The 23,197-nt window shown below is 50.2% G+C and overlaps 1 protein-coding gene across 1 annotated transcript in view; it reads right to left on the reverse strand.

Annotated features, from left to right (window-relative positions):
* The window catches only part of GRIK3 (glutamate receptor, ionotropic, kainate 3), a 242,992-nt gene that overhangs the window by 71,613 nt on the left and 148,182 nt on the right, over positions 1-23,197 (reverse strand). The window contains exons 3-5 of the mRNA XM_011989018.1: positions 18,031-18,288; positions 9,607-9,788; positions 7,182-7,235 (exon numbers count right to left, since the gene is read on the reverse strand). Of these exons, the coding sequence (XP_011844408.1) occupies positions 7,182-7,235; positions 9,607-9,788; positions 18,031-18,288 (494 nt within the window). The remainder of the gene's footprint in view (positions 1-7,181; positions 7,236-9,606; positions 9,789-18,030; positions 18,289-23,197) is intronic.

The following is a 23,197-nucleotide window of genomic DNA, read 5'->3' on the forward strand; positions in this document are numbered from 1 at the left end:
AGAGAAAGGCGGCAAGGAGGGGAGAGAATAAACATCCCAGGAGAGGTCTCCCTCCCTCGGCTCCTCTAGGGCGGCTCCCTGAGGCAGCCAGACACGGGCCAGACCACCTGGGCTCCAGTTTCACCCTCTCTCCTCACCTCAGTTGCCTCATCTGCAAAATGGGGTTGATAACGTCACCTACCACAGAGTTGTCATGGAAAAGAAGTGAGTTTGTAGATGTCTTTAGAACATGTCTGGGACATATTAAACATCACGTATGTGTTTGACACATGTTTATGTTCTGCCTTGTCTGGCAGCAGGTTGTGACAGCTACTGGGTATAGCCCCTAGGGCAGACATAGGTTGGGGTCTTCCTACCTTACTCCTCTTGGCAATATCAGAACAGTCACAGTTAGTTCACATCTACTGAGCACCTACAAATATCAGAACGGTAGGCATTGTTCAAAGTACCTTATTTGTATTAACTCATTTGATTTACATAGGCACTCTACTAGGAGGGTATTATTTTATATTTATAATAGTTATTATAATTATTGTTATTACTCCACTCTACTAGGAGGTAAAGAATTGAACCACACAGATATTAGGCCTTTTGCTCAAGTTTCTGTATCTGGGGAGTGAGAGTCAACAGCAGGCTACCCAGCTCCAGAGCCCTCCCTCTCCCCTGTGATGACGCATCTCCTCCTACCCAGAGGCTCTGACCGCCCAGCCCCCAACTCATGCCCACTGCCAGGGCAGTCACCTCCAGGCAGGGACTAGAGGGATCTTTCTAAAGTATAAATCCAAGCCTGTCATTTCCACACTTCAAATACTTCCACGACTCCTTGTAGTCTTTTCAGAATACAGTACAATTTCCTTAGTATAGTTTTCCAAAGCTCTCCAGCCTCACTTTCCTTCCTACCCTCTCTCATTTTTTGTCCCAGGAACACCCAACTGCATTAGCCTCCCTTTCCCAGTCTCGCCGAACTCTGTCCCCTTCGTCCTGCTTCTCATTCCTCTGTCCAGCACCTTCGTATGCCTTCTATTTCCTGGCAAGAATGTCTGTCTTCTTGACCTCCCTTGGGTAAGCTATTCTCCAAGAATCAGTTCAAGCGTCACCTCTTCCAGGAAGCCTCTCCTGATTGCTCCTGTACACATGCACAACAGAGTGAGTCAGAGGCGATTCTGCTCTTATCCTGAGGCTTCTGGGCTTTCACGCTACTGGTAACAACTGCTTGTGCCTGGGTCTGTCTCCCCTATGAGCTGTGGGCTGAATATTCCTTTTACTCAAAGTGGAAAGAAGGATCAGCCAACTGACTGGCTCCTGGGGCACTTAAACATCACCGGGAAGAGCCTGGAATGTAGCCACAAGTGTTTCACATCCTCCTGTCTGGGGGAGCTTCAAGGAATGGCAGATGAAAATACTAGGTTAGTGCAAAAGTCATTGCGGCTTTTATTATTACTTTTAATGGCACCAACCCAATATCTTCCCCATGATGTAACTCTTATTGCCGGGAAGTGGCATTAATTGTGATTGTTTATCTATTAATTTATTATAATTCTTTTTTCATCTCCAGGCTTTTACCTACACATGACATGTAGCAGGGGCTCAGCTGGGGCTGATTAATTTGGGGTTATCTACAGACTGGAAGTTTAGGAGAGGGTGGGTAAACTGCCTCGGGTGGAGGATGAGATCTTCTCCAAACTGCCTTTCAACCAGGAGGGTCTGGGGAGCTGGAAGGATTTCGTTTTGGACAGTGGTGTTATGCAAGTTTGGGACTAGGGCTGACCTACTGCGGCCATGGAAGAGAAGCTGAGCTCTGCCTACAGGGGGCGCCCTCCTCACCTTTCCTCGCATGGCGTTCTGCGTCTTCTCCAATTCAGTGTTGACCTGATAGCTGAGGCTTGAAAGATGCCAAAGCTTTAGACTGCCCAGGGCCTCCATGACTTGGTTCACCCTCATCTAGGTAACCAGAGGCCAACCTGACTCAGTGTGAAGGGCGGCATCTCTGGCCTTGGTGGGGGCTTGGGTGCTGGTGGCAACAGCCCTTCTGGTCTCCAGAGGCAGCATTTGGTCTGTTGAGACTGACACAGAGGCTGTAGCTGATCACAGCCCAGGAGGGGGCAGGTTGGGGTGGCAGTGCCTGGGATCACCTTCCTCCCTGTCATCCCTGAGCCTGGGCTTAGCCGCAAAGTGTTGTAGGGCCCGAGGCACAGAGTGCCCCCATCCCCGTGACACGAGGACAATGACAATGGGGAGCTGGTGAAGAGGCTGTTTTGTCCAGCTCAGTTTTTTTGTTGTTGTTCAGACTGCCCAGGGCCAAGACCCCAAGTGCTGTACACTGTGAACTGTGTGCAACCTTGCTGCTTGGCAAAAAGTTGCGTTCTCGATGCCAAATGTTGACACACTGAATTCAGTATCGACGAGGGACCTTTTAGAAACATCCAGCATAACATAATAGACTAATTCATTAGCACCCCATGGGTCTGAATGGGTAGGAGCTGAAGCTTGGAAAACATCGCCTTAAGGAATGACAGATGAAAATATCTTCCCCATGATATAACTGTTATTGCTGGGAAGTGGCATTAATTGTGATTGCTTATCTATTAATTTATTATAATTCTTTTTTCACCTCCAGGCTTTTACCTACACATGACATGTACCAGGGGCTCAGCTGGGGCTGATTAATGCGAGGTTATCTGGGAATGGCTCAAAGCTGGTTGGAACAGATAATGGCAGCTGGGGTAATTAAAATGTCTTCTGCATGGAAGAAGCAAATTTGGAGAATTTTTTAGAGGCGAAGAGTTGGTGATGCGGGTTTCCTAAAGGGAAGGAGATAAATGCCAGATGCCACTGTGCTCCCAAATAAGCCACAACTGACCAATGGGCACAAAGAGGGAGGATCACGAGGTAGAGGTATCAGCAACAGGGCTGGAAGAGGATCCTGAAGACCGGAAGCAGGATATGACTGAGGGAGAAGACCAGGGGGACACAGCTGGTGCTCTGACCGATGGGGTTCTGCTGGGAGATACTCTGGTAGACCCCGCCCCATACTCCACTGCAGAATTGTGTGTATTGCAGGGGCTGTGCCTCCCCGGAAGGGTCCATTCTTTCTGACCCTCAGATTGTGTGGGGAGGAAGGACAGTAAGCTGGAACAGCCACGGACAGAACCGGGAGTCAGGAGCCAAGGCCTCTTGTCACTGACCTGCTATGAAACTCAGGGAGTGCCTGATGCCAGGTTTCCCCACCAGTCAATGGGGAGTGCAAACTGCCCTGCTGCTGGCCTCAAATGCGTAAAGAGGAAAATCAGAGGGCTTTCTTCTTGCTTTCTTTTTTAACGTGACAGAGTCTGGCTCTGTTCCCCAGGCTGCAGTGCAGCGGTGCAATCATAGCTCACGGCAGCCTCTAACTCCTGGGCTCAGGCAATCCTCCTGCTTCAGCCTGCCTTCCAAGTAGCTGGGACTACAGGTCTGCCCAACTATGCCTGGCTAATATTTTTATTTTTGTAGAGATAGGGTCTCACTATGTTGCCTAGGCTGATCTTATACTGGCCTCAAGCGATCCCCTTGCCTTGGCCTCCCAAAGAGTTGGGATTACTGGTGTGAGCCACAATGTCCAGTCCTAAAATCAGAGGGGTTTGGAACCGGTGAAGCATGGGCACTGCTGGGATTTCAGGAGGCTCCGTTTCCCCATTGACCTCAATTACCATGCCTGAACCAACATGGCCAGGCATTGTGTGGAATCTGAGCCGGCCAGAGGAGGCCAGGGAGCACTTGTTGTGGACTTTCAGCATGGTAGATTTCAGCAGAGGGCTTTGGAGCTGGACAGCTTCCTGCTGCGAAAAAATCCTTGCTCTGCCCCTTTCTTGCGGAGTGACTTCGAGTCTCAGTTTCCATGTTTCTATAAAACTGGGAGAGTCTATCTCCCTTGGAAAGTTGTTCTGAATTTTGGATGGGATGGGGTACGTTGAGAACACAGAAAGCAAGAGCAGGAGTTATTTATTTAACACTTACACAGTAATAAGTGCCAAGCATTGTTCTAAGCATTTTATGATGTCAATGCACTCTGCATAACAATCCTCTGAGGTAGTAATATTACTGTCACCATTGTATAGATGAGAAAATGAGGCACAGAGAGGTTAAGTAACTTGCCCAAGGGAGTGGAAGAGTCTCAATTCTGACTCAGGTCAACTGGCATCAGAGTGGTTTTAACTGACTGCTCTGATGTGTTGACAATTTCACTGATTACTTTCCACATTGCATTACAGTCATCCATCCATCTATCTGTCCGTCCGTCCATCCATCCAGACATTAATGAGCACCTACCATGTGCCAGGTTCTATTAGGGCGCTGGGAACAGAGAGGTTAACTGGGCACAGTTCTTGATTCTTATACACATGAAGGAAGCCACCAGCTTGTGAGCTTTGTGTGTCCATCTATGGACATCCCTCCCACCCAAATGCCTAGTGCAGTGCCCAGGACCTTGGAGAGCATTTGTATATGGCTGCTGGATAAATGAATCAATGAGTGATTAAGAAAATGAAGAAAAATGGACACTGGCCGGGGCTAGTCTCAGTTCCCTAGAGACTTTAGCACACCACAGCTGCCCTGGGTACATCATATCCCAATTGTCCATCCATTCCTCCTTTGCCTCTTCTCACCATTTCTTTCTCTGATTATCACCCACTTTCCTGGGTCCAATTGTGGATTGGCTGAGTATCAGTCAGTGTGTCTCAATGGGGCACTATAGGCATCTGGGGCTGGATGACTCATCTCCAGAATCCTGCCCATCATGGAATGTCCAGCATCCCTGATCCCCACTCACTAATTTCCAGTCTTGGTGGCAAATAAATGACTGGCCTCCACATAGCTAAATGCTCCCAGCGTGGGGGTTGTGTCACCAGCAAGATTGCAGAAACCTCCCTTGGGACAGATGACTACTTCTTGGCCAGTCAACTGAGGTCTGCCCGTGGGAAGACAGAAAGAATGCTCTCTAAGGTCCTGGGCACTGAGCTAGGCACTTGGGTGGGAGGGGTGTACAGAGATGGATCCAACACGGAATACAAGATAGGGCCACCAAGCAGAAAGCCTTGGGGCATTGGGAGGTTCCGGTAGAATTGGGTGTGGTCAGAGCAGGAAAAAAATCTACCTATCTCCTTCACCCACCCTGAGTACTGCCCTTGCCACCCACTCTGCACGCACAGGGCCTGTGATTAAACCCCGTCTGGGCCTTGCTCCCAGTCCCAGCTGTAAATATCTTATTAAAAGCATCTCTGACTGGCTCAAGCCTCATTCCGAGGCCAGAGGGGGTGGGTCCTTGAGCTGGCCAAATGGCAGGGCCTGAAGCTTTGGCCCCTCAGCCCTGCAGCCTGGCTGACCTTCCAGGACAAGACTCTGGGGAAGGCACCATCCCAGTGACCCCAGTACCCTGGCCATTAATGCCATTGGCCACTGGGTTCAAGATCGAAGGTCTCAGAGAGAGGATCCTAGTGTCCCTGGGTCCAGGAGTTGTTCTTAGCACCCAAGGATCTCAGGATGGGATAGGGAGGGCTGCCATGAGTGGAGAGAAGGTTGTGGACCCCTGGAATGTGCCCCACCCACCTTCCCAGTCTTGCTCCTCTGCGCTGCTCCCAGCTCTGGACAGAGGTAGAGTTTCAGGGGTCTGGTAGCCTCATGCTAAGACTCCATTGACTTTCCAGGAGACAGCATGGCAAGAAGCAGCCAGTTTAGGTGGTCGGAAATCCAGAAGGGATTCAGGGGAGCTGACTTCACCCTGCCTGATCTCAGTCGCCAGCTTCCAGGATCCCTTTCTCCCAGTATGGCTCCTGGCAGGTCCCCAGGTCTGAGCCCTGGATCAGGAGAATCTCAGGGTGGCCCCTGAGCTCTGCTGTGGACACAGGGTGCAGAGGGAGGGGCTGTAGGGAGCATAAGTGCTTAATAACCAGCTCTCTGGGGGAGGGGCCCTTATTTGTAGCATTTGCTCACTTCCATTGTGTGAGCGCGTGTAAGCTCTCCCATCAGAGTGATTTCAAGCTACCAACATGACACAGGCTTAGGAGGAGATAATGCAATTGGCTCTCACCCGCTGGATCAAGCCAGCTCCTGCATACCACGAAGAGCTAACTTGCCTCTTGGCCTTCGCTTATGCTGTTCCTTCTGCATACAATGCCCTTCCTCTTTCTCCCTTGGTGAACTCCTATGGACCATTTGAAGCCTAGTTCAAGATCTGCTTTTCTGTAAGACTGCCTCAAACTTCCCACCTTCCACCAGACCCTCGGAACCTAGGGGCTCCTAGGTTAGGGGAAGCTAGCTAGGTGCTAGAAAAATGAATGAATATGGTTAGAGGTCTGCAGGGCTGCAGTGGCTGGGCTGACACATACTGCAGGAGGTTTTTTGAAAAGCGACAGGGCGGTCAGTGAGGCTGTCACTCACCCCAGATCTGGGATGGGTGGACTAGTCTGCCCGGGGCCCCAGCAGGGTCTGAGGGTGTCTATCTGCAAGGCAGGATGGCTCAGGGTGGGTACCCTTTTGGCACAGGAATCTCTTTATTCTGCTGATCTCAGGCCACAGCTAATTATCCTAATGGGTTTAAATGGCCCTAAATGTTCTCAGAGTTTGGACAGGACCCATCTGGAGCCTGTAGGTGGGCTGGGCTAGCTGACAGTGAGTGGGCAGACTTCAGTATGAATGTGGACGGAATCCAAAGTGACAATTCCCGTGAAGCCCGAGACATGCGTGGGGAAGTGTGGGTTAGGAACCGAGCGTCATGATAATCATAGTAATGAATACTTCCAGAACTCTGCATGTACCAGGCAATGCGTGTTACCTTATTAACTCATTTGGTGCTCACAGTAATCCCAGGAGGCAGAAGCCCATTTTGCAGAGGAAGAAACTGAGGCAGGGAGGTTAAGTGACTTAGCCAAGGAACCACCAGTGGTGAGCAGAGGAGCTGGTGTTCACATTCACTCCAGAATCCATGTCCTTAATTATAACATGATGCTGCCTCTCAAAAGTGGGCAGGTCACAAAGACATACTTGTCCCTTACCTGGGGCCACCCCTACAGCCTGAGGAAGCAAGTCCAGCTTGGGTCTCCTCTAGCTGCAGCAATTATCTTCAGTGGGCTGGCCCAGGCTAAGCCACAATGACCTTGATCCAAGAGAGTCCCACCCCTTTCCTGTGCCAGGACCCAGAGGTACATTACCAGAGTGGTGAAGATGAAGTGGTAGTACTCAGTCATCATGCCCATGGCCATGGCCTACGGAAAAGCAGAGTGTTAGTGATCAGCAGGGAACCCCTGAGCAGCCCTCCCCCAATCCCCACCCAGGGCTGAGAATGGGACTGGCAGTGGGATGGGGAAGGCTGGCTGCTTGGAGTGGGGTGTCCTCTGAGACCACCTCTGAACAGTGACAATGACTGCCTGGCAGACAGCAGTTGATTTCACACTGGAGTGTGCTGTAAAGTCACCTGGGACAGATTAAAATGCAGATTTCTGGGTCACATTCTTCAAAGATTCCAAATTCTGCAGGGCCCGTGGGGTCTAGCTGCCTCTTTTGAGTAAGCGTCTCTCGGCCTGCCACACTTAAGAGAAATGCTGATGGCATCAGTCCGAGGCTGCCTTCTTAAGTGCCCTGGACTCCACTCAGCTGAGCTCCCTGTCCTGTATCCAGAGGCAGTACGTTTCCCGCCAACCTCGCTAACCCCCTGGCCCAGTCAGGCCTGAGCTGGGAGGTCTGTCTTCAGCCTCCCCAAGAAGGGCTGAGACATCCCTGCTCCCCTAATCCTGGCTGACCACAAAGCAGGCCACGTGGCCACTGTGAAATTCTTACTGTCCGCCATCATGAAGTCTACATTATCTATAGTTTATGTATTTTATTAGAAGCCTATAATCTATTATACTAATGACTATAATGCATTTTCTACAGAGTTCCTCAGAATGCTGGGCCCACAGAGGGCTCTGGGGGAAAATGTCACCGGGTCAAGTACACTTTGCAAATGCTGCCCATTCCCTCCCACCTTTGAAGAGTCACAGCCCACCTCAGCACGTTAAAGGCTCAGGGAAGTCCTGCAAGAAGCAGATTGGCTTAACTTCGTTTAAATCTGACTTTGGCTGAGCACAGAATCTTCACTTCTAATTCCAGAAGTTTTAAAATCAGACAGACCTGGGAGTCCATTCTGGCTTCCTGCCTGGATGACCTTGGGTCCATTACTTTCCCCTTGAGCCTCAGTTTCCTTACCTATAAATTGGGCAAGAGAATTGTCCCTGTTTCCCAGTGTGGTGGTAAATGACGAGCTACATGGACCCGGCAGAGAGCAGCTGCTCAGTAAACCAAAGCCGTGATTGTCACCATTCCTCTGTTACACATGCCATGGAGGGGGAGGAGAGGCACCGGGCACAGCTGACCGGGAGGCTGAGGGTTATGGGCTTTCTGGGGAGTGTATGTTTCCTCGACAGCAGCTTGAAAGATGCCCAACGCCAGGTGTCAACTGCCTGCTGGGTGTCAGAAGAAACTCCTGATGTTTTCCTCCTTGCACTGAAGCCTCCATAAGAGTATGAGACGGGGATTATGAACCCCACCTACAGAGGAGGGGAATGACTCCTGGGCCGCTTGCTCCAGGGCACACAACGTGAAAGGGCAGAAGCAGAACTCAAACCCTCAAATGAGCCTTTTAAGTGTGGCATAAAGGAGCTTCCTTTGTGGGGAGCTGGGGATAGAGGCTGCCATTCAGGCCCGGCACCCTGATGGGGCCCAACTGGAGGATGGGACTTGAGCCCCTCAAGGCCTTGAGAATGCCCCGGTTCAGCATGTCTCCTCCTGCACCCCTTAAATCACCTGGACCCTGAGGGTCATGTGTCAAAGCCCCACAGAATGCCACCTCCAATCACCAGAAATGCTTTTGGGGATGACATAATTGCCTTTTATAAAAAGCACCAGCTCAAATCAGTGTTTTTGGTTTCAGCTGTGGCACCCTTGGAGGGGGTGGTAGGCGATTTCACTGTTTATTTTCTTAGGTGACTGGCGGAGCTTGGCTCTCATCCCCAGCAGGCCATGCTGAGCTGTGTTTGGGAACGAAGGCCCATCCGCGACTGAGAGCCATTCTCCTCCCCCTCTTTCGCTGCAGAGCTGAGCAGATGGTACGAGAGCCTCGATAAACCTTCCAGTAATAGGAGAGTAACACCAAGTGCCGTGGGCTACGGGGAATTAGTCACTGGAAGAGGCAGTGAGGCATTCTGGGGGCTGTTCCTGAGAATCTGAGGCCTCTCTGCTTCCTGGAGTGCTCTGCTCCTGTGTGGCTATGGGCACCTCCCGCAGCCTCTGCCTCCAACCAGCGCTGAGGTGGGATGGAAACTCGCGTCTACTCAGCACTCTCCCTGTGTCAGGCCTGGCTGGGCGGATCATCCATCCTCACGCCAACTCACACAGTAAAGACTGCAGTGTCCGTTTTGCTGCTTGTGAAAATGAGGCTCAGAGAGGCAAAGTGACCACCCAAAGTCACATAGCAGGAAAGTGGCAGAGCTAGGAGTCAAACTTAGATCTGGCAGCATCACACCCGCATTTGGGAAGGGGAGGTGGGAGAAGTGGCCAGCAGCTCCCCATCATCCCTCCCGCTGGCCAGCACTCACACACCTGCTTGAGGATCTGGGCTGCCATAGTGTGGCTGCAGTCGAAGATAATGCGGAATTCCCGGCCTCGTTTCATCTCCTTGAGCAAGGGGCGCGAGTCGTCAGAGTCGACGGGGAGCTGACGGATCTTCAGGCGGATGTTGTATCTCGATGGGGCCATGATGAGCTCCTGCAGTCGGATGAGCCCTGAGGCGCCGTGGAGCACAAAAGACACATGTGTACCGCATGTATCCACAGCTCCAGGCATCCACTCAGACTCGTGTGCACACACATGCCCATGGCCACAGGTCTACAGACACACACAGACAGATACGTGGCCCACAGAGACTTGTGCACGTGCATGGACAACACTGGGTATGTGTGTGCACATACAAACACATGGCTACATGCATGTGCATGTTGATATGGGCAGGAATACACTTGGGCTTATCAACACATGTGTATATGTAGATTAAGGCCTGTGCACACACTGGTGCATGTACACACATATGTAGATTCAAAGGTCGGCACAGATAGCAAATTCCCACTGACCACACCCCTCTGCTCCTCTCTAACTTAGAATGGCTGTAAAGCCTTCAGGGTCTAAATCAGAGTTCACCCTTCTTCTTCTGTACCCATCCCCAACATCGTGAGACATGGGACATGATTTCCCTCAACGTCTCCAGCGAGCTGCTTCCAGGATATGGGCACAAAAGGCAGCTCCAGCCTCAGTGGTACTAACCTGCGCCAACCACTAGACTGGGTAAGGCCAGGAGGTATTTGCGTCTCCCTCCTCGTCCCCACTAAGGGCAGGCTGCCTTGCTAAACCTTACCCACTTTTTCAGGTTCAGTGCAACCACCTCCTCTATGAAGCCTTCCTCTTTTGCTCTGTCCAGAAAAGATCACCCTCTCCTCCAACTCAGTGGCCTCCTCCCTCAGCACTGGCCTCCTCTGGCACCACCTCATCCTGCCACCAGTGCCTTGATATCTGGGGCTGGGTTCCCACCACCTCCAGCACAGGGCCTGGCACTCAGGTGGTACTCAACAAAAGTTTCCATAATTGGATTGACTTACTGTTTTGTTTTATTTTTTTTCCTCCCACACTGAAAAATCTATCCTCTACCTTGGTGGGCATTTTTGTAAAACCACTTAATCTGGGGACTTCTAGGGAAGACTAAATGTCACTTCCTGGAGACAAATGGCTTGCTTAGCTCTAATTAAGTTCGTTTCTGTCCCTATTTCAAGGTCCATTTTTGCTGACTTCTTTCTGCATAGCCTGGGAGCAAGCCTGCTTGCTACTCTGTATATGCTTCCCGCCCCCTCCTCCCCTCCAAAGAAGAAGCTGAGCCAGCATAGGGCCAGGTCCCAAGTGGGCCATCCCCTCTTGCCTGCTTGGCCCCTAGTCATCCCCAGGACTCAGTGTCCGGTCCTGGCCGCATAGTTCACACAGTATGTTCCACCCCTGCCCCCTACCCCCGCCCCCCCACCGGCCACTAATGGCACTTCGATTTTCCTTTGGGGTAAATCTCCTCCCTGACGCTTACTTTCTGTGACTCAGGAGGGGTCCATTGCCAGCTCTAGGGGCAAAGCATGTGGCCCCAGCCTGGGAGTAGGTGTTGACTCAGAGATAGGTGCAATACCGTCAACTCCCAGAAACTGTGTTAGAGCAACTGGCACAAAAAGAGGGTAAGAAACACTCTCTTTTTCACTCAACTTCAAATGGGGAGGTTGTAAGTCTGGGGTCCCTACGTAGACCTTGAGAAGGATTCCAATAGGACAGATGTCAGAGAGAATAAGCAGCAAAGAAATCCTAACGATCTTCACTTCAGCCTCTGGATCAAATGGTGCCTGGAGCTAAAATTAGCTCCAAACTTTCCAGTAAAGGAAACCAAATTGCTCCCCCACCCCAAGTGTTTTTTACTTAAGCCAGTTTGCACTGGATTGAAGTTTGCAATCCACTGTTCCTCTATCTGGAGAGTCCCCCCGACCCCACTCAGATAGCCTTCTCCAAAAGCCTCCAGCAGAGAGTCCCAGTTTCCAAAACAATCTCTGGTACACACCCCAGAGTCTGTTCTGCAATGATTCCCATTCCTGAGGGCTGGACATCAGGAAAGCAATCTGATTGGTGTCCATCATCTCGCTTTGCTTCGGGGACAGAAATACATGCCTGTAACCTAAGCCTCCTAAAGTACTTCCACACAAGCTTTGCCATGACTGGGCATCAGGAGCCCCCAGCCCACTGAAGACTCAAACCCATGCGCTGGAGTTGGGAGATGGCTCTGGAGTCCCGGAGTGGTCTGGATCAAACAGGTGCCCTGTGCTTCCTAATACCAGACTTGTTGGGGAGGAAGAAGAGGCTATCAGTTGACCTTCATATAGAAGAGGTAGGCCACAAGCTAGCTATCCTCAGACACACACACAGGTTATCCCCCTCCCAATGTATCCCGGAAATTCTTGATTAGGCTGATTGATGCTTCCCTTTCACACCTGTTACCCTGTGAGGTCCAGGGTGCACAGTTTGCTCCTCCCTGTTTGGTTTTGAGGCTTATGTGCAGCATCAGCAGGCATGTGGGCTTTGGGGACCCAGGCTATGAGGACTGGGACAGGCTGGATGCTGGAGCAGAGGCCACCAGGGCCTTCTTGTCAGCCAAGCACATCGCTCCGTGTAATGCATGGTGACCCACATTCTCCAGCAGCAAATGTCAGCCCTCCTTCCCATCAGTGTATTCCCAAAGGAGACCAGAGGCTCCTCTCAGCCCACCCCAACAGAGGACTAGGCTCTCTTTGTTTGCCTGAGATGAGCTTTCCTTCCTGGCTGCTCCCCTAATCAATCTCTCTTAAAATATCTGCAGTGAATCATGGTTGTTGGAATCATGCTTTTCACTCACAAAGCGCTTCTGCATTCATTACCCTATTTAACCATCTCTCAATCCTAGAAGGCATATAGAACAAGGATTTTCACTCCAATGTTACAGATAAAAATCCTGAGGGCCACAGAGGTTAAGTGACCCCACAGAGGTTAAGTGATTAGGGAATCATAATTAGAGATCCAAAAACATTTTGGCTCCTGGGCTGAGGCCCTTTTCTTCATCCCAGGGTTTTGTTTGTTTGTTTGTTTAATCCCATCCTTTCACCCTCAAGATGAGTTTGCCTTTATGCATAGAGTAGATTAGGCACAAAGCTCGTGGGACAAACACTGGTTGCCTCCTCAGTAGCCATTCCCCTTGAGGGAGATTGCAGCCGTGACCCCAATTCTTCACCTCTCCTTATAACCACACTCTTTGCCATGTAACTTTGCAGAGCCCTCCAATTGGGCTCACCCATGTGAATTGTTTTGGCCAGTGGGATGTTGGCAGGTACCATGCAGGCAAATGGTTGAAATGGAATTGTACGTTGGGTTTGCTCTCTTGCCCCTCTGCAATTGTCGTGACAATGTGCCTGGGCTATCCTGCTGGAGGATGAGAGACATGTGGAGAGCCGACTACACCTGCCATCTCAGTCAAGCCAGCCTAGATCAACCAACAGCCAGCTGACCCCCAAGCAGGTGAATGATCCAGGTGAGCCCAGAAAAATGACCTGGAAGTTCAAGAAATCACTGACCCTGCGGACTTGTGAGTTAAACAAATGCTTATTATTTTAAGCCACTGAGTTTTTGAGGTGGTTTGTTACACAGCATTATTATATAAAGAAATAACAAATGCACTCCCTTCTAGCATAATAAAATAACTGTGATTGTGTTTGGGTGACAATGCACCAGTCCCGTGAAATGACTTGTGATTGGCAGGAGCCAATCCGTGGCAATTCCATTCCCATCTGACAATGTCTAGAATACTAGCCATGGACCCAGTGAGCTATACAGGATTGTCTTCTAGAAGGTTCTGAGACAGATCTTCCTCTCTGATAAGAGGCATGAGTCACATTAAGAAAAACCTCATTGGTCTGGTTATGGTGGCTCATACCTATAATCTCAGTGCTTTGAGAGGCTAAGGCAGGAGTTTGAGACCAGCCTTGGCAATACAGCAAGACTCTGTCTCTATAATAAAATTTAAAAATTAGCAGGGCATGTGCCTGTGGTTCCAGCCACTTGGGAGGCTGAGGTAGGAGGACTGTTTGACCCCTGAAGTTCAAAGTTGCCAGGAGCCATGATCGTGCCACTGCACTACAGCCTGGGTGACAGAATGAGACCCTGTCTCTAAAATAAATAAATAATGAAGAAGAAAAATCCCTTTGGCCCCTACCTCCTGTATGCCACCTACTGCATGCTCCGAGCTTCAGCAGCCTTATTGTGACTATGAGCTGAAGGCCAAAAGAACTGTGGCAATACTGACCCAGCACCCTGACTTTGCCAAGCTGCTAAATCAGCCGAGGAAAGGCCCATCTCCTGAATTCTTGTCAGGGAGATAACTGTCTATTGCTTGAGTCAATGTGAGTTGGGCTGTCTGTTACTTGCAGCCAAAACATCCTAATGGACACAATCTCCAAAGCAAACACAGCCAAAGCCCACTGTGGAGTACTTCCCACTCCATGGGTTTGATGACCCATACATTGTCCTGCCCTTTGACATACCCGGATTCTGGGAGCACACTTCTTTCTACCCACTATACATCATCAAAGTTATATTATTTGACAGACGCCAACCCTGAATCCCTAGTACACATTGTCTTCTTGACCAAACCCACTGCCCCATGGACTCCCCTATGTTTTAAATATTTGTTGAACTGAATTGAATTGAATTTAACTGAATCAAATGGAAAATGAAGTTGAATTAAACTCTAATTAAATATTGAAGGAAAGAGTATAAGGATGAAAAAATGCAGATGTTGTTATCCTACCTCCTTTCGAGAAGTTAATTGTATTCCAGAGGAGTGGATGCCTGCCCAGTGGTCACAGGTAATTCCAGGCCATCAGAGCAGAGAATAAAGTGACATGTACTTAATAGTCAGTGCTAAAGGCACTTGTGGGTAAGAGTTGCAGACCTGAGCATCAGCTTTGACCAGTTTTGCTAGCATAGCATCCATCATCACGACAAAGCACCTTTTCTTCTGCAAAGCCACTTCCTCCACCCTCCATCTAGACTATGTCAGTGTCTGCTCTGACCACTCTGTACCCACGATATTCCAGTTACATGTCTTCAACATTACCCTGTTCATATCCCTTTCTTCCCTTCCATTCTGGCCCCATGTCCTCTTCCAAGCACCCCTTGAATTCTGGCCTCCTTTGCTCCTGCCTGGACCAGTGCAGCCCCCTGTGATCTAGTGCTCTAGTCTCCTTGCTCTAGGCTCTCCTTCCAACCCTTCCTGTGCATTGCTCTTAGAACCACTTTCTAAAACTCTGCTTTGATTATTCTACTCCTTTGCTCAGCAATACTCAATGATACCTGGCTGCTTTAAAGATAAAACCTGAACTCTGAGGCTGGACATCAGGGACATTGCATAGCCAGCTACACTCTGTTAATCTGACTTTTTCCTCCCACCTTCCATACCTGAATCCTCTCCCCTAGTCAGGCTGTCCTCTTGGTAAAGCTGCTAGGTACAGTCCAACCTAATTTTTGCTCGTGCTATTCCCTACACCTGTAATTCCCTCGTGATTCCTCTCATTCACCTATCCTCAAGGCCCTGCTCCAATCGCTCCTCCTCTGGTAAGTCAGCTCAGACCAGCCAAGGCCATAGAGCTTCCTCTCCCCAAGAGGTCTGCCTCTGACTAAATGTATGTGCTGTCTCATTCTTAGCTCTGATTGCCTAGAATTACGTGCGACCTCTGGGCAGACACCCACTCTTCTATACTCAGATTAACTTTTCAAAAGAAGACAGGATAACAACATCTTCGTTTCTTCACCCGTATACTCTTTCCTTCAATATTTAATTAGGGTTTAATTCAACTTGATTTCCAATTCAATCCAATCTAATCCGATTCAATCCAATCCAACTCAGTGCAACAAACAATGAAAAACATCTACATTGTACCAGACCCTGTGTTAAATCCTGGAGGCACTGAAAGCTCCTGGCCTGGAAGCAGAAACAGACTCATCGACAGATAACCATTCACAGTGGTACATTAAGAAACAACTCCACAATGCAGCTGAAACACTGGAGTGGCTGGGAGGTGGGCAGGGGTGCCCCTCAATGGCACGGTCTTTGTGCTGGGGCGAATAAGCCGGGCTGGGGATCCCTGTCGGGTGCTTTGGAAATAGCAGGAACTCAATAGATGCTTGTAGAAGCCTGAGTTAAATAAACAGCTTTCCAATTGTCTTTTCTGAGGGAGTCTCTCCCTACTATTTCCAGTCCCCATTAGGAGGTAATCAAAAGCTGACATTGAATCACAGGCAGCTGAGAGCTGGAGGGTTCTTTCAAGGCTGGATGCAGCAGCTCTTGACACGTGGGCAGAGCAAGGCCAGATGGGTTAAGTGACTTGCCAAGGTCACTCTCTCTTAAGAGGCCAGGCTAAGAAATGTCTTGGGACTCAAGTCGTTGGAAATAAAGAGGAGGAGAAGAAACAGCTCCATGCTGGCTAGCAGCATGGACTTTAGGCTCAAACAGGCCTATTAGGTGCATGCTGGCTCTGGCACTCACTGGCTGGGTGACAGTGCACAAGGCGTGTGACCTCTTTGGGTCTCCGTTTTCTCATTTCTAATTCATCGCTCCAGGGAGTTATTATGAAATTTACATGAAATGAAATGAGATCACACTTGCACCACTTGGTTTGCAGCAGGTAAAGAGTAGCCTTCTTTAGGAGATGAATCCAGAAGCATGGATGAATTCCATCTCTAGAGGACTCTCCAGGCCTGTCCCTGCCCCACACACCCTCACAAGGATGACTTAAGGATGAAGGCAGGGACTGGGCAGCGGTCAGCGCCCTCAGTGGCTCTTCTCTCCCCTCTCCCTTCCCTGCTTGCTCTTTTTGTGACTTATGGCAGACCATTAGCTCTCTGTACATACAGCTACATGCAGACGACTCCATTCATGGAGATGGCTATGTTGTCCCCTGTTTGTGTTTCCCTACAACATAGTGCTTGCCAAGACCAAGAACTGAGTTTTGGTGCCGTGTAGTGACTCACACCTGTAATCCCAGCACTTTGGGAGGCCAAGGCGGGAGGACTGCTTGAACCCAGGAGTTAGAGACCAGCCTGGGCAACGTAGCCAGACCTTGGCTCTACAAAAAATACAAAATTAGCCAGGTGTGGTGCTGCATGCCTATAGTTCCAGCTATTTGGGAGACTGAGGTGGGAGGATCTCTTGAGCCCAGACAGTCGAGGTGACAGTGAGCACCACTGCACTCTAGCCTGGGTGACAGAGTGAGTAGGTTTTGTTTATTCCAGTATCTCCAGCTCCCAGCAATGAATGAGATCCAAAGGAAGGGCCAGAGTGCGTTTGCTGGATTTGTTGGTGGTTATCTGCTAAGTGTGTGCTCTGGGCCCTCTCTAAGGGTCTGGGACTTGAGAGGCAGGGGGTATCACGTTGGAGCAAGGGTTTTCTGGAAGGCAGGGTCCAGGCTGGACTTGGAAGGCAGGGCAGGAGTGGGTCTGGTGGGTCCTACCCAGAAAAATGTGGGCAGTATTAGTTCCCACTGGCAGAGCATGTGGGACAGGTACAGCCACATCAGGGAGCCCAGCTTTAGGCCCACGGCTCACAGTTACAGGCCCCAGAGCCCATCTCCTCCCTCTGTCCTGGCAGGATGAGACAAGAGCCTGGTGCTGACATCTGCAGGCTTGGCCCTGGCTGGGATCAGCAGTCAAGTGGGTATGGCAGGGGCTGGTGTGTGTGTGAGCAGAGCTGGGCATGTGCAGGTGTCTGTGTGTGTCAGTGAGGGTAGAGAAGAGTGTGTGTGTGGCGGGTGCAGGTGTGAGGAGGATGAGAAGAACCAACCTTCAGTGCTCACTGCATGTCAGTGTTTGTCACTGTCATCTTGTAATCTCACATTTTACAGATTTACATTTTATAGGAAACTGAGGCACAAAGAGGCTACACAGCCAGCAGGTGATACAGCAGGGATTTACACCCAGGTGGTCTGGCTCCAGTGTGTATGCACGTAACACTAGACCACGCCGTAAGCTATGTGTGTGATTGTGCAAGTGTGAGGGTGGATGTGTTTGCAGCAGATGGAGATGTGTGAATGTAAGAGCGTGGGCAGGTGTGGGCATGGTTTGCAGACGTGTGTGCTGCTGCTAAGGTGGGTGCTCAGTGCAGATTTGAACACTTGTGCTGCTAGAGGAGGAGGTGAGTGTGAGGCAGGGGTGAGGTGGACTGGGGCTGAGTGAGATGTGAGTGTGGCTGGGGTACATGGGGTGTGAGTGGGTGTAAAGGTGAACATCAGCATAGCCGAGTGGAACTGGGGTATGGAACACAGCCTCTTCCCCAGGGGCAGCTGTGCTGGACAAACAGACAAGAGCCTGATCCTGGGCCTCTGCCCCCCTCACCCGTTGCCCCCAGCCTAGCCAGGCCTGGCCACCCACCTGTACTGTCATCATAGACCACGGTGGCCGACCGCCACTTGAGGTACTGGACCAGGTCGAGGATGGCATGGCTGAGCGAGGCGTAGTCGGGGTAGAGGTTCACGTAGAAGGTGTCCTTGTTGTCCAGCGGGTGGTGCTTCCAACGCAGCTGGATGTGGGGCACTTCCAGGGCATTGCAGATGGACTGGACGGCGTTGGTGCAAGAGCCCTGTGACGGCCCGAAGATCGCCACCACGCCCAGCGCCAGCTGGTCACAGGCTGTAATAGAGGGTAGGATAGCACAGGGGTCAGCATGGGGGCTGTGGGTATGGGGACAGTGATGCTGATGATCCTGTAAACATGTGGGAAAAACAGCAACTGGAACCGTCGGTGGGTGCACAATGGATGAGCTCTCCGAAGCTCAGTTTCCTCATCCGAAAACAGGGGTTCTAACAGTCCCTGCCTTGCAAGACCACATGAAGGTGGAAAGACATGGTAGTGGGAGACTGGAGCACAGTGCCAGGGTACGTCCCTTTTCCTTGGAAGTGCCCATGACAAAGAAGTGATCACCACCTTTGATGTTATTATCCTGGGATTAGCATCACCAGCTCTGTGTCAGGTCCTGTTCTGGGGGGAACTTGAGAAACAAATAGAATCAAACATCTGCTGGCTGATGATGCTTCAAGTTCAACCTCCAGTCCGGCCTGTTTCCTTCCCTGGACCTGTGCATCTCACCTCTTACCCAACATCACCAGTTGGATAACTGACATGTACATCAGATCTGACATGTCCAGCACAGGATCCCCTCTTCTCCCAGCCTCCCCCACCTCAATAAATAGCAGCTCCATTGTCCCTGGACCCATATGCTAAAAGCCACGGGTCTGTCTTGACTTTTCTCATTCACTCATATCCCATACCCCAATTCATCAGCAACTCCTGTGGCTTCACCTGCAGAATACATCACAACCTGACCACTTTCTGCCACTCCCAGCCCCTACACCCATCCTGATCCAGGCCGCCATCCATCATCTTTCGCTTGGATTATTGCAGAAGCTTCCTCAGTCATCCTCCCTCCTGTCTATTCTGCACTCAGCAGCCGGGGTGAGAATTCCACAGTGTAAGGTAGATTATGTCACTCCTTTGCTCCAAGGGCTCCTCAGTGCAAAAGCCAAAGTCACAACAGTGGCCAGAGATCCTGCTTGTTGCAGCTCCTCCCTTCCCTGTCCCCACCACCACTTTTCTGACTTCATCTCCCATCCTTCTTTCCCTCCCTCACAGCATTCAAGCCCCACTGGCTTCCATGATGCTCCTTGAACATGCTAAGTGCACTCCTGCCTATTTGCACATGCTGTTCTCTCTGGCTGGAATGCTCTTCCCTCATAGAGCCTCAAGACTCCCTCCTCCTCCTCCTTGAGGCCTCTGTGTCTGTGTCTTACTAGGGAGGCCATCACTGCGCAACTTATGATCGCAATCCCTGTCCCCCCATGCCCTGTTTATTTCCTTCCTTATTAAACAATCACTGGAAGTTGTCCATTGGTTGACTTTTTCCTCCCAGTAGAATGTAAGTTCCAAAGAGGCAGGGCCTTGATCTATGTAGTTTACTGCTGTATCGACAGTGCCGAATCATCATCCGAATGTTGAATGAATGCTGAATCACTGCCTTCAAACAGTTCAGGTTCTTGGGGAAGTCCAAAAACTTAGGCAGATGAGGCAGCAGATGCTTTCCCACTGGTCTGGGATGGTCGAACATCAGTGGGCACAGCAGAGCATCAAACGAGCAAACCCAGGGCAGCTGGGACTCAAAATGGGGGATTCTGCCTAAAAGATCCATTAAAAGGGGACCTCTCAGAGTCATTCTGGGGTAGCTGGGAGAGCTCCCCAGGAGGCATTCTCCCTTTTTTCCTCAACCGTCTCCAATTTTCCTTGGGGCTTCATCCCTCTTTTCCACTGTCAACCCATTGGTGCAAAGAATGCGGCTTGCACCCAGAAAACCACTCATTGACCTTCTAGTTCACAGCCATGGGTTTAGAGGACAGTTGTGGGCCAGTCAGAGCCAGTGGGATGCCATGAGATCCACTGGACTGAGAAAGGGGCATCTCCCTCTTTAAGTGAACCTTCAAGGAACTAAGAGCTGGAGCTGCAGTAGCCGTCTTGTGCTCATACAGAAAGAGGGGTGACTGTGAACACAGTCAGTGTGGGTTGAGCGGAGCCAACAGAGAGAAAACACAGGAGTCGTCGATCAGGCAAGACCCTGGACTTATAATTTGCATGAATCAAGACTTACGCCATTTAGGTTTTGGTTTTCTGTCACTTGTAACCATCAGAGATTCACCAACAGCGCATGAGCAAGCTCAGCCACCTGTGGACAGGGGAATGACACTACGTGCACACGTATGACATCTGATGCACACAGGAGGAGGCAGGACAGAACACTGAAGCAGGAATGAATACACTGGATTCAGACATGTCCTGGCTGCCTCAAGGGCCTCTGGGAATGATCCACTGGGCACAGGCCTACCCCTAAGATTTGCAGGGCCCAGGGCCAGAGTATAAGTGGAAGCCCACGTACCATATGGCTAAATAGTTACATGTTGTTAGTTAAGCTAAAAAACTATAAAATGAAACATGTCCTTTTCTCTTACCTTGACAAATGGACTTTCATCACAATCTGGAAAGTCAGGTGAGAACGGAGACTTCTCCTACACAGTGACATGGAGGGAGGTGGCACCAAGACCCCATCCTCCCCCTTTCTCTTTGACTACTGGTTCCATCCTGAACCATAAGGGGTCTTGCACTCTCTGTGGACACCCCAGTCCTTATGTCCAAACACTGTCTACACCCACTGCAAACAGCTGCCCCTTAGTCACCCCTAGGGCCTAAAAGTGCACCTTCTGGAAGTATGGCTTTCCCTCTGGAAGAGAGACCCAAGGAAGAGGACCATGCATGTCCTAGAAGTGGGCTCAGGGCCAAGTGGGCAGGAAATTTAAGGTTCTAGATACTTAGAGGAAAGTCTGGAAGGGCAGGGCACAGGCTCCTGGTGGGTATGTCCCCTGGTCCCACTGACTCCTTGTCCAGAGAGGAGAGGCCAACCAGAGGAGGCAGAAGGCAAGACATCAAAGCACAGGCCCTGGGAAAGGGTCCCTCTTGCCTGGGCTTAAGGATGATCCAGATTGATCCAGAGATACAGGGTAGTTTTGAATCCATCAGAATATGTGATCTTGGTGTGTTTTTCCTGTTGACTCACATCCACCACTCCCACTGCCTCCTGGAAATGGGAGATATTATATAAATAAGTTATTTTTCCTGAAATCTGTACTTCTACCGGGAACACCAGACACTGCCACTTATGGGCAAGGTGAAAGATATAGCAATGTGAGGAGCTGGCTAGTTTTTGTTAGGAGTCTGCGGGAGCCCCCTGGAACACGGAGCAGAACAGCAGCAGTGCCAGCACAGAGGGCATCTCCTGGGCGACCCAGGATTCGTTGTGGCCAAGGCCAGGTGCAGGAGAGCACATACAACAGGAGGCACGTCATCCTTTTGGTGCTTCTGTAGTTCTGGGACTGGGAGCCAAGTCAAGGAAGCACCATCTTGTTCCTGCTCTTATCACCTTCAAGTCAATAAGCTTTGGGTAGCCCTTGGTGTGAGCGAGTGTGCGAGACAAACCACAGTGATAATAAATGCTTTAAAAACAGAAACTCCATGTTTGCTCGTGAATTGTCAAATTTAGGACTAGTTCTTTTTTCAGTTCCCTCTCCCCAAGGAGGCCATGCTCAGACCTGCACCCTCACTGCCCATCTGTGCTATTCTTCTGCCGTCTGGGGGTGTTGCTTATCTTCCCCAACCACCTTGTCCCCTTCAGATTAGGCACTTCCTGAGGAAGGAGTCCATGTGTGAGTCACTCTGCAACCATGGGAGCTGGGTACCAACATGGAAGAGATGATAACAGTGAATGACACCAGTCCAGGGCTTGCCCAAGCCTGAGGCTGTAGACATCCCGTAAACCCTGTAGATTTCCCTCATACTCTCTCCTGCCTCTGTTTTGAACCTTCTAGCTGTCCCCTGATGTCTCTGGTTTCTGTCCCACTATATTCTCTTTCTATTCTTTTTCCCGGAACACCTCTAGTTTGAAGACTTGGTTGAATGATTTGAATATCTCATTCCCTCCCACCAGCACCTCTAAGAATCTGCCTCTTAGATTTCTTTCATTGATTGATGCCTTGAAGCAGGCAGGTCCAGGCTTCCCTGCCACCGCTACCCTTACACGGCCTGGACTTTTAGGTCATGTCCAAGGTCTGGGCATGTTGTTTGACCAAGGCAAGTGACAGTGGACCAACAGAAAGTCTGATGGTGCAGAGGATTGCAAGAGTGTTCTTCAAAGAAGTGACTTTTATTTTGACATAGACTGTGAAGATTATGACAAAGGCAACTGAAATCATTGTGATAGTAAAGACCATATTGTAAGGCTGCCGATGATGATAATGGTGACGGCATTGCTGAGGGTGAAATTAATCATGTTGATGTTGTGATAGTAATGGTGGGATGGTGATGTTGATGTTGGTGTTGATGAGACTGACAATGATAAAGGTGTAGGTGCCTTCACTGTAATGGTGATAATGACAGGATGATGGGATGTCAGCATTGATGAGAGAGGAGGTGATAACAACGTTGGTGGTACTGACAGTATCAGTGGGATAGTGGCAGAGATGTTGCTGCTGACGAGACTGGGGATGATGAAGATGTTGCTATCATGGCAGTGATGGAGGTGATGACAGTAGGGGTGGTGTTGGTGGTGCTGATATTAAGAGTGGAGGTGATACCATTGTTGCTGGTGAAAACAGTAATTGTGTTGCTGGTGTACTGGTGTTGATAGTAGCAATAGTGGTGGCATGGTGATGACGACCACACTGGGTTTCATTCTGCAAGAGATGCAGTGATTAGACTTCACTCTTGCATAGCAGGAAGCATCAGTCCTGGCCTTCACTTCTTGCTTTTCCTTGGCCTCTTTTCACTTCCCCTTTCCTGTCTCCTTCATGTTCCTTCCACCCTCTGAGGACTTCCCAGCTGGGAAGAACACTGCTGCCCCACAGGGACCAGGGCAGAGCTTACAGCAACAGCAGCAGCAGCAGCAGCTTTTCCTCCAGATGTTTCCAGGGCAGCAGCCAACTCTTGTTCTGGCAGCCCTGATCAC

The sequence above is a fragment of the Mandrillus leucophaeus genome, unplaced genomic scaffold, assembly GCF_000951045.1.
Source record: "Mandrillus leucophaeus isolate KB7577 unplaced genomic scaffold, Mleu.le_1.0 Scaffold343, whole genome shotgun sequence".
Lineage (NCBI taxonomy): Eukaryota > Metazoa > Chordata > Mammalia > Primates > Cercopithecidae > Mandrillus > Mandrillus leucophaeus.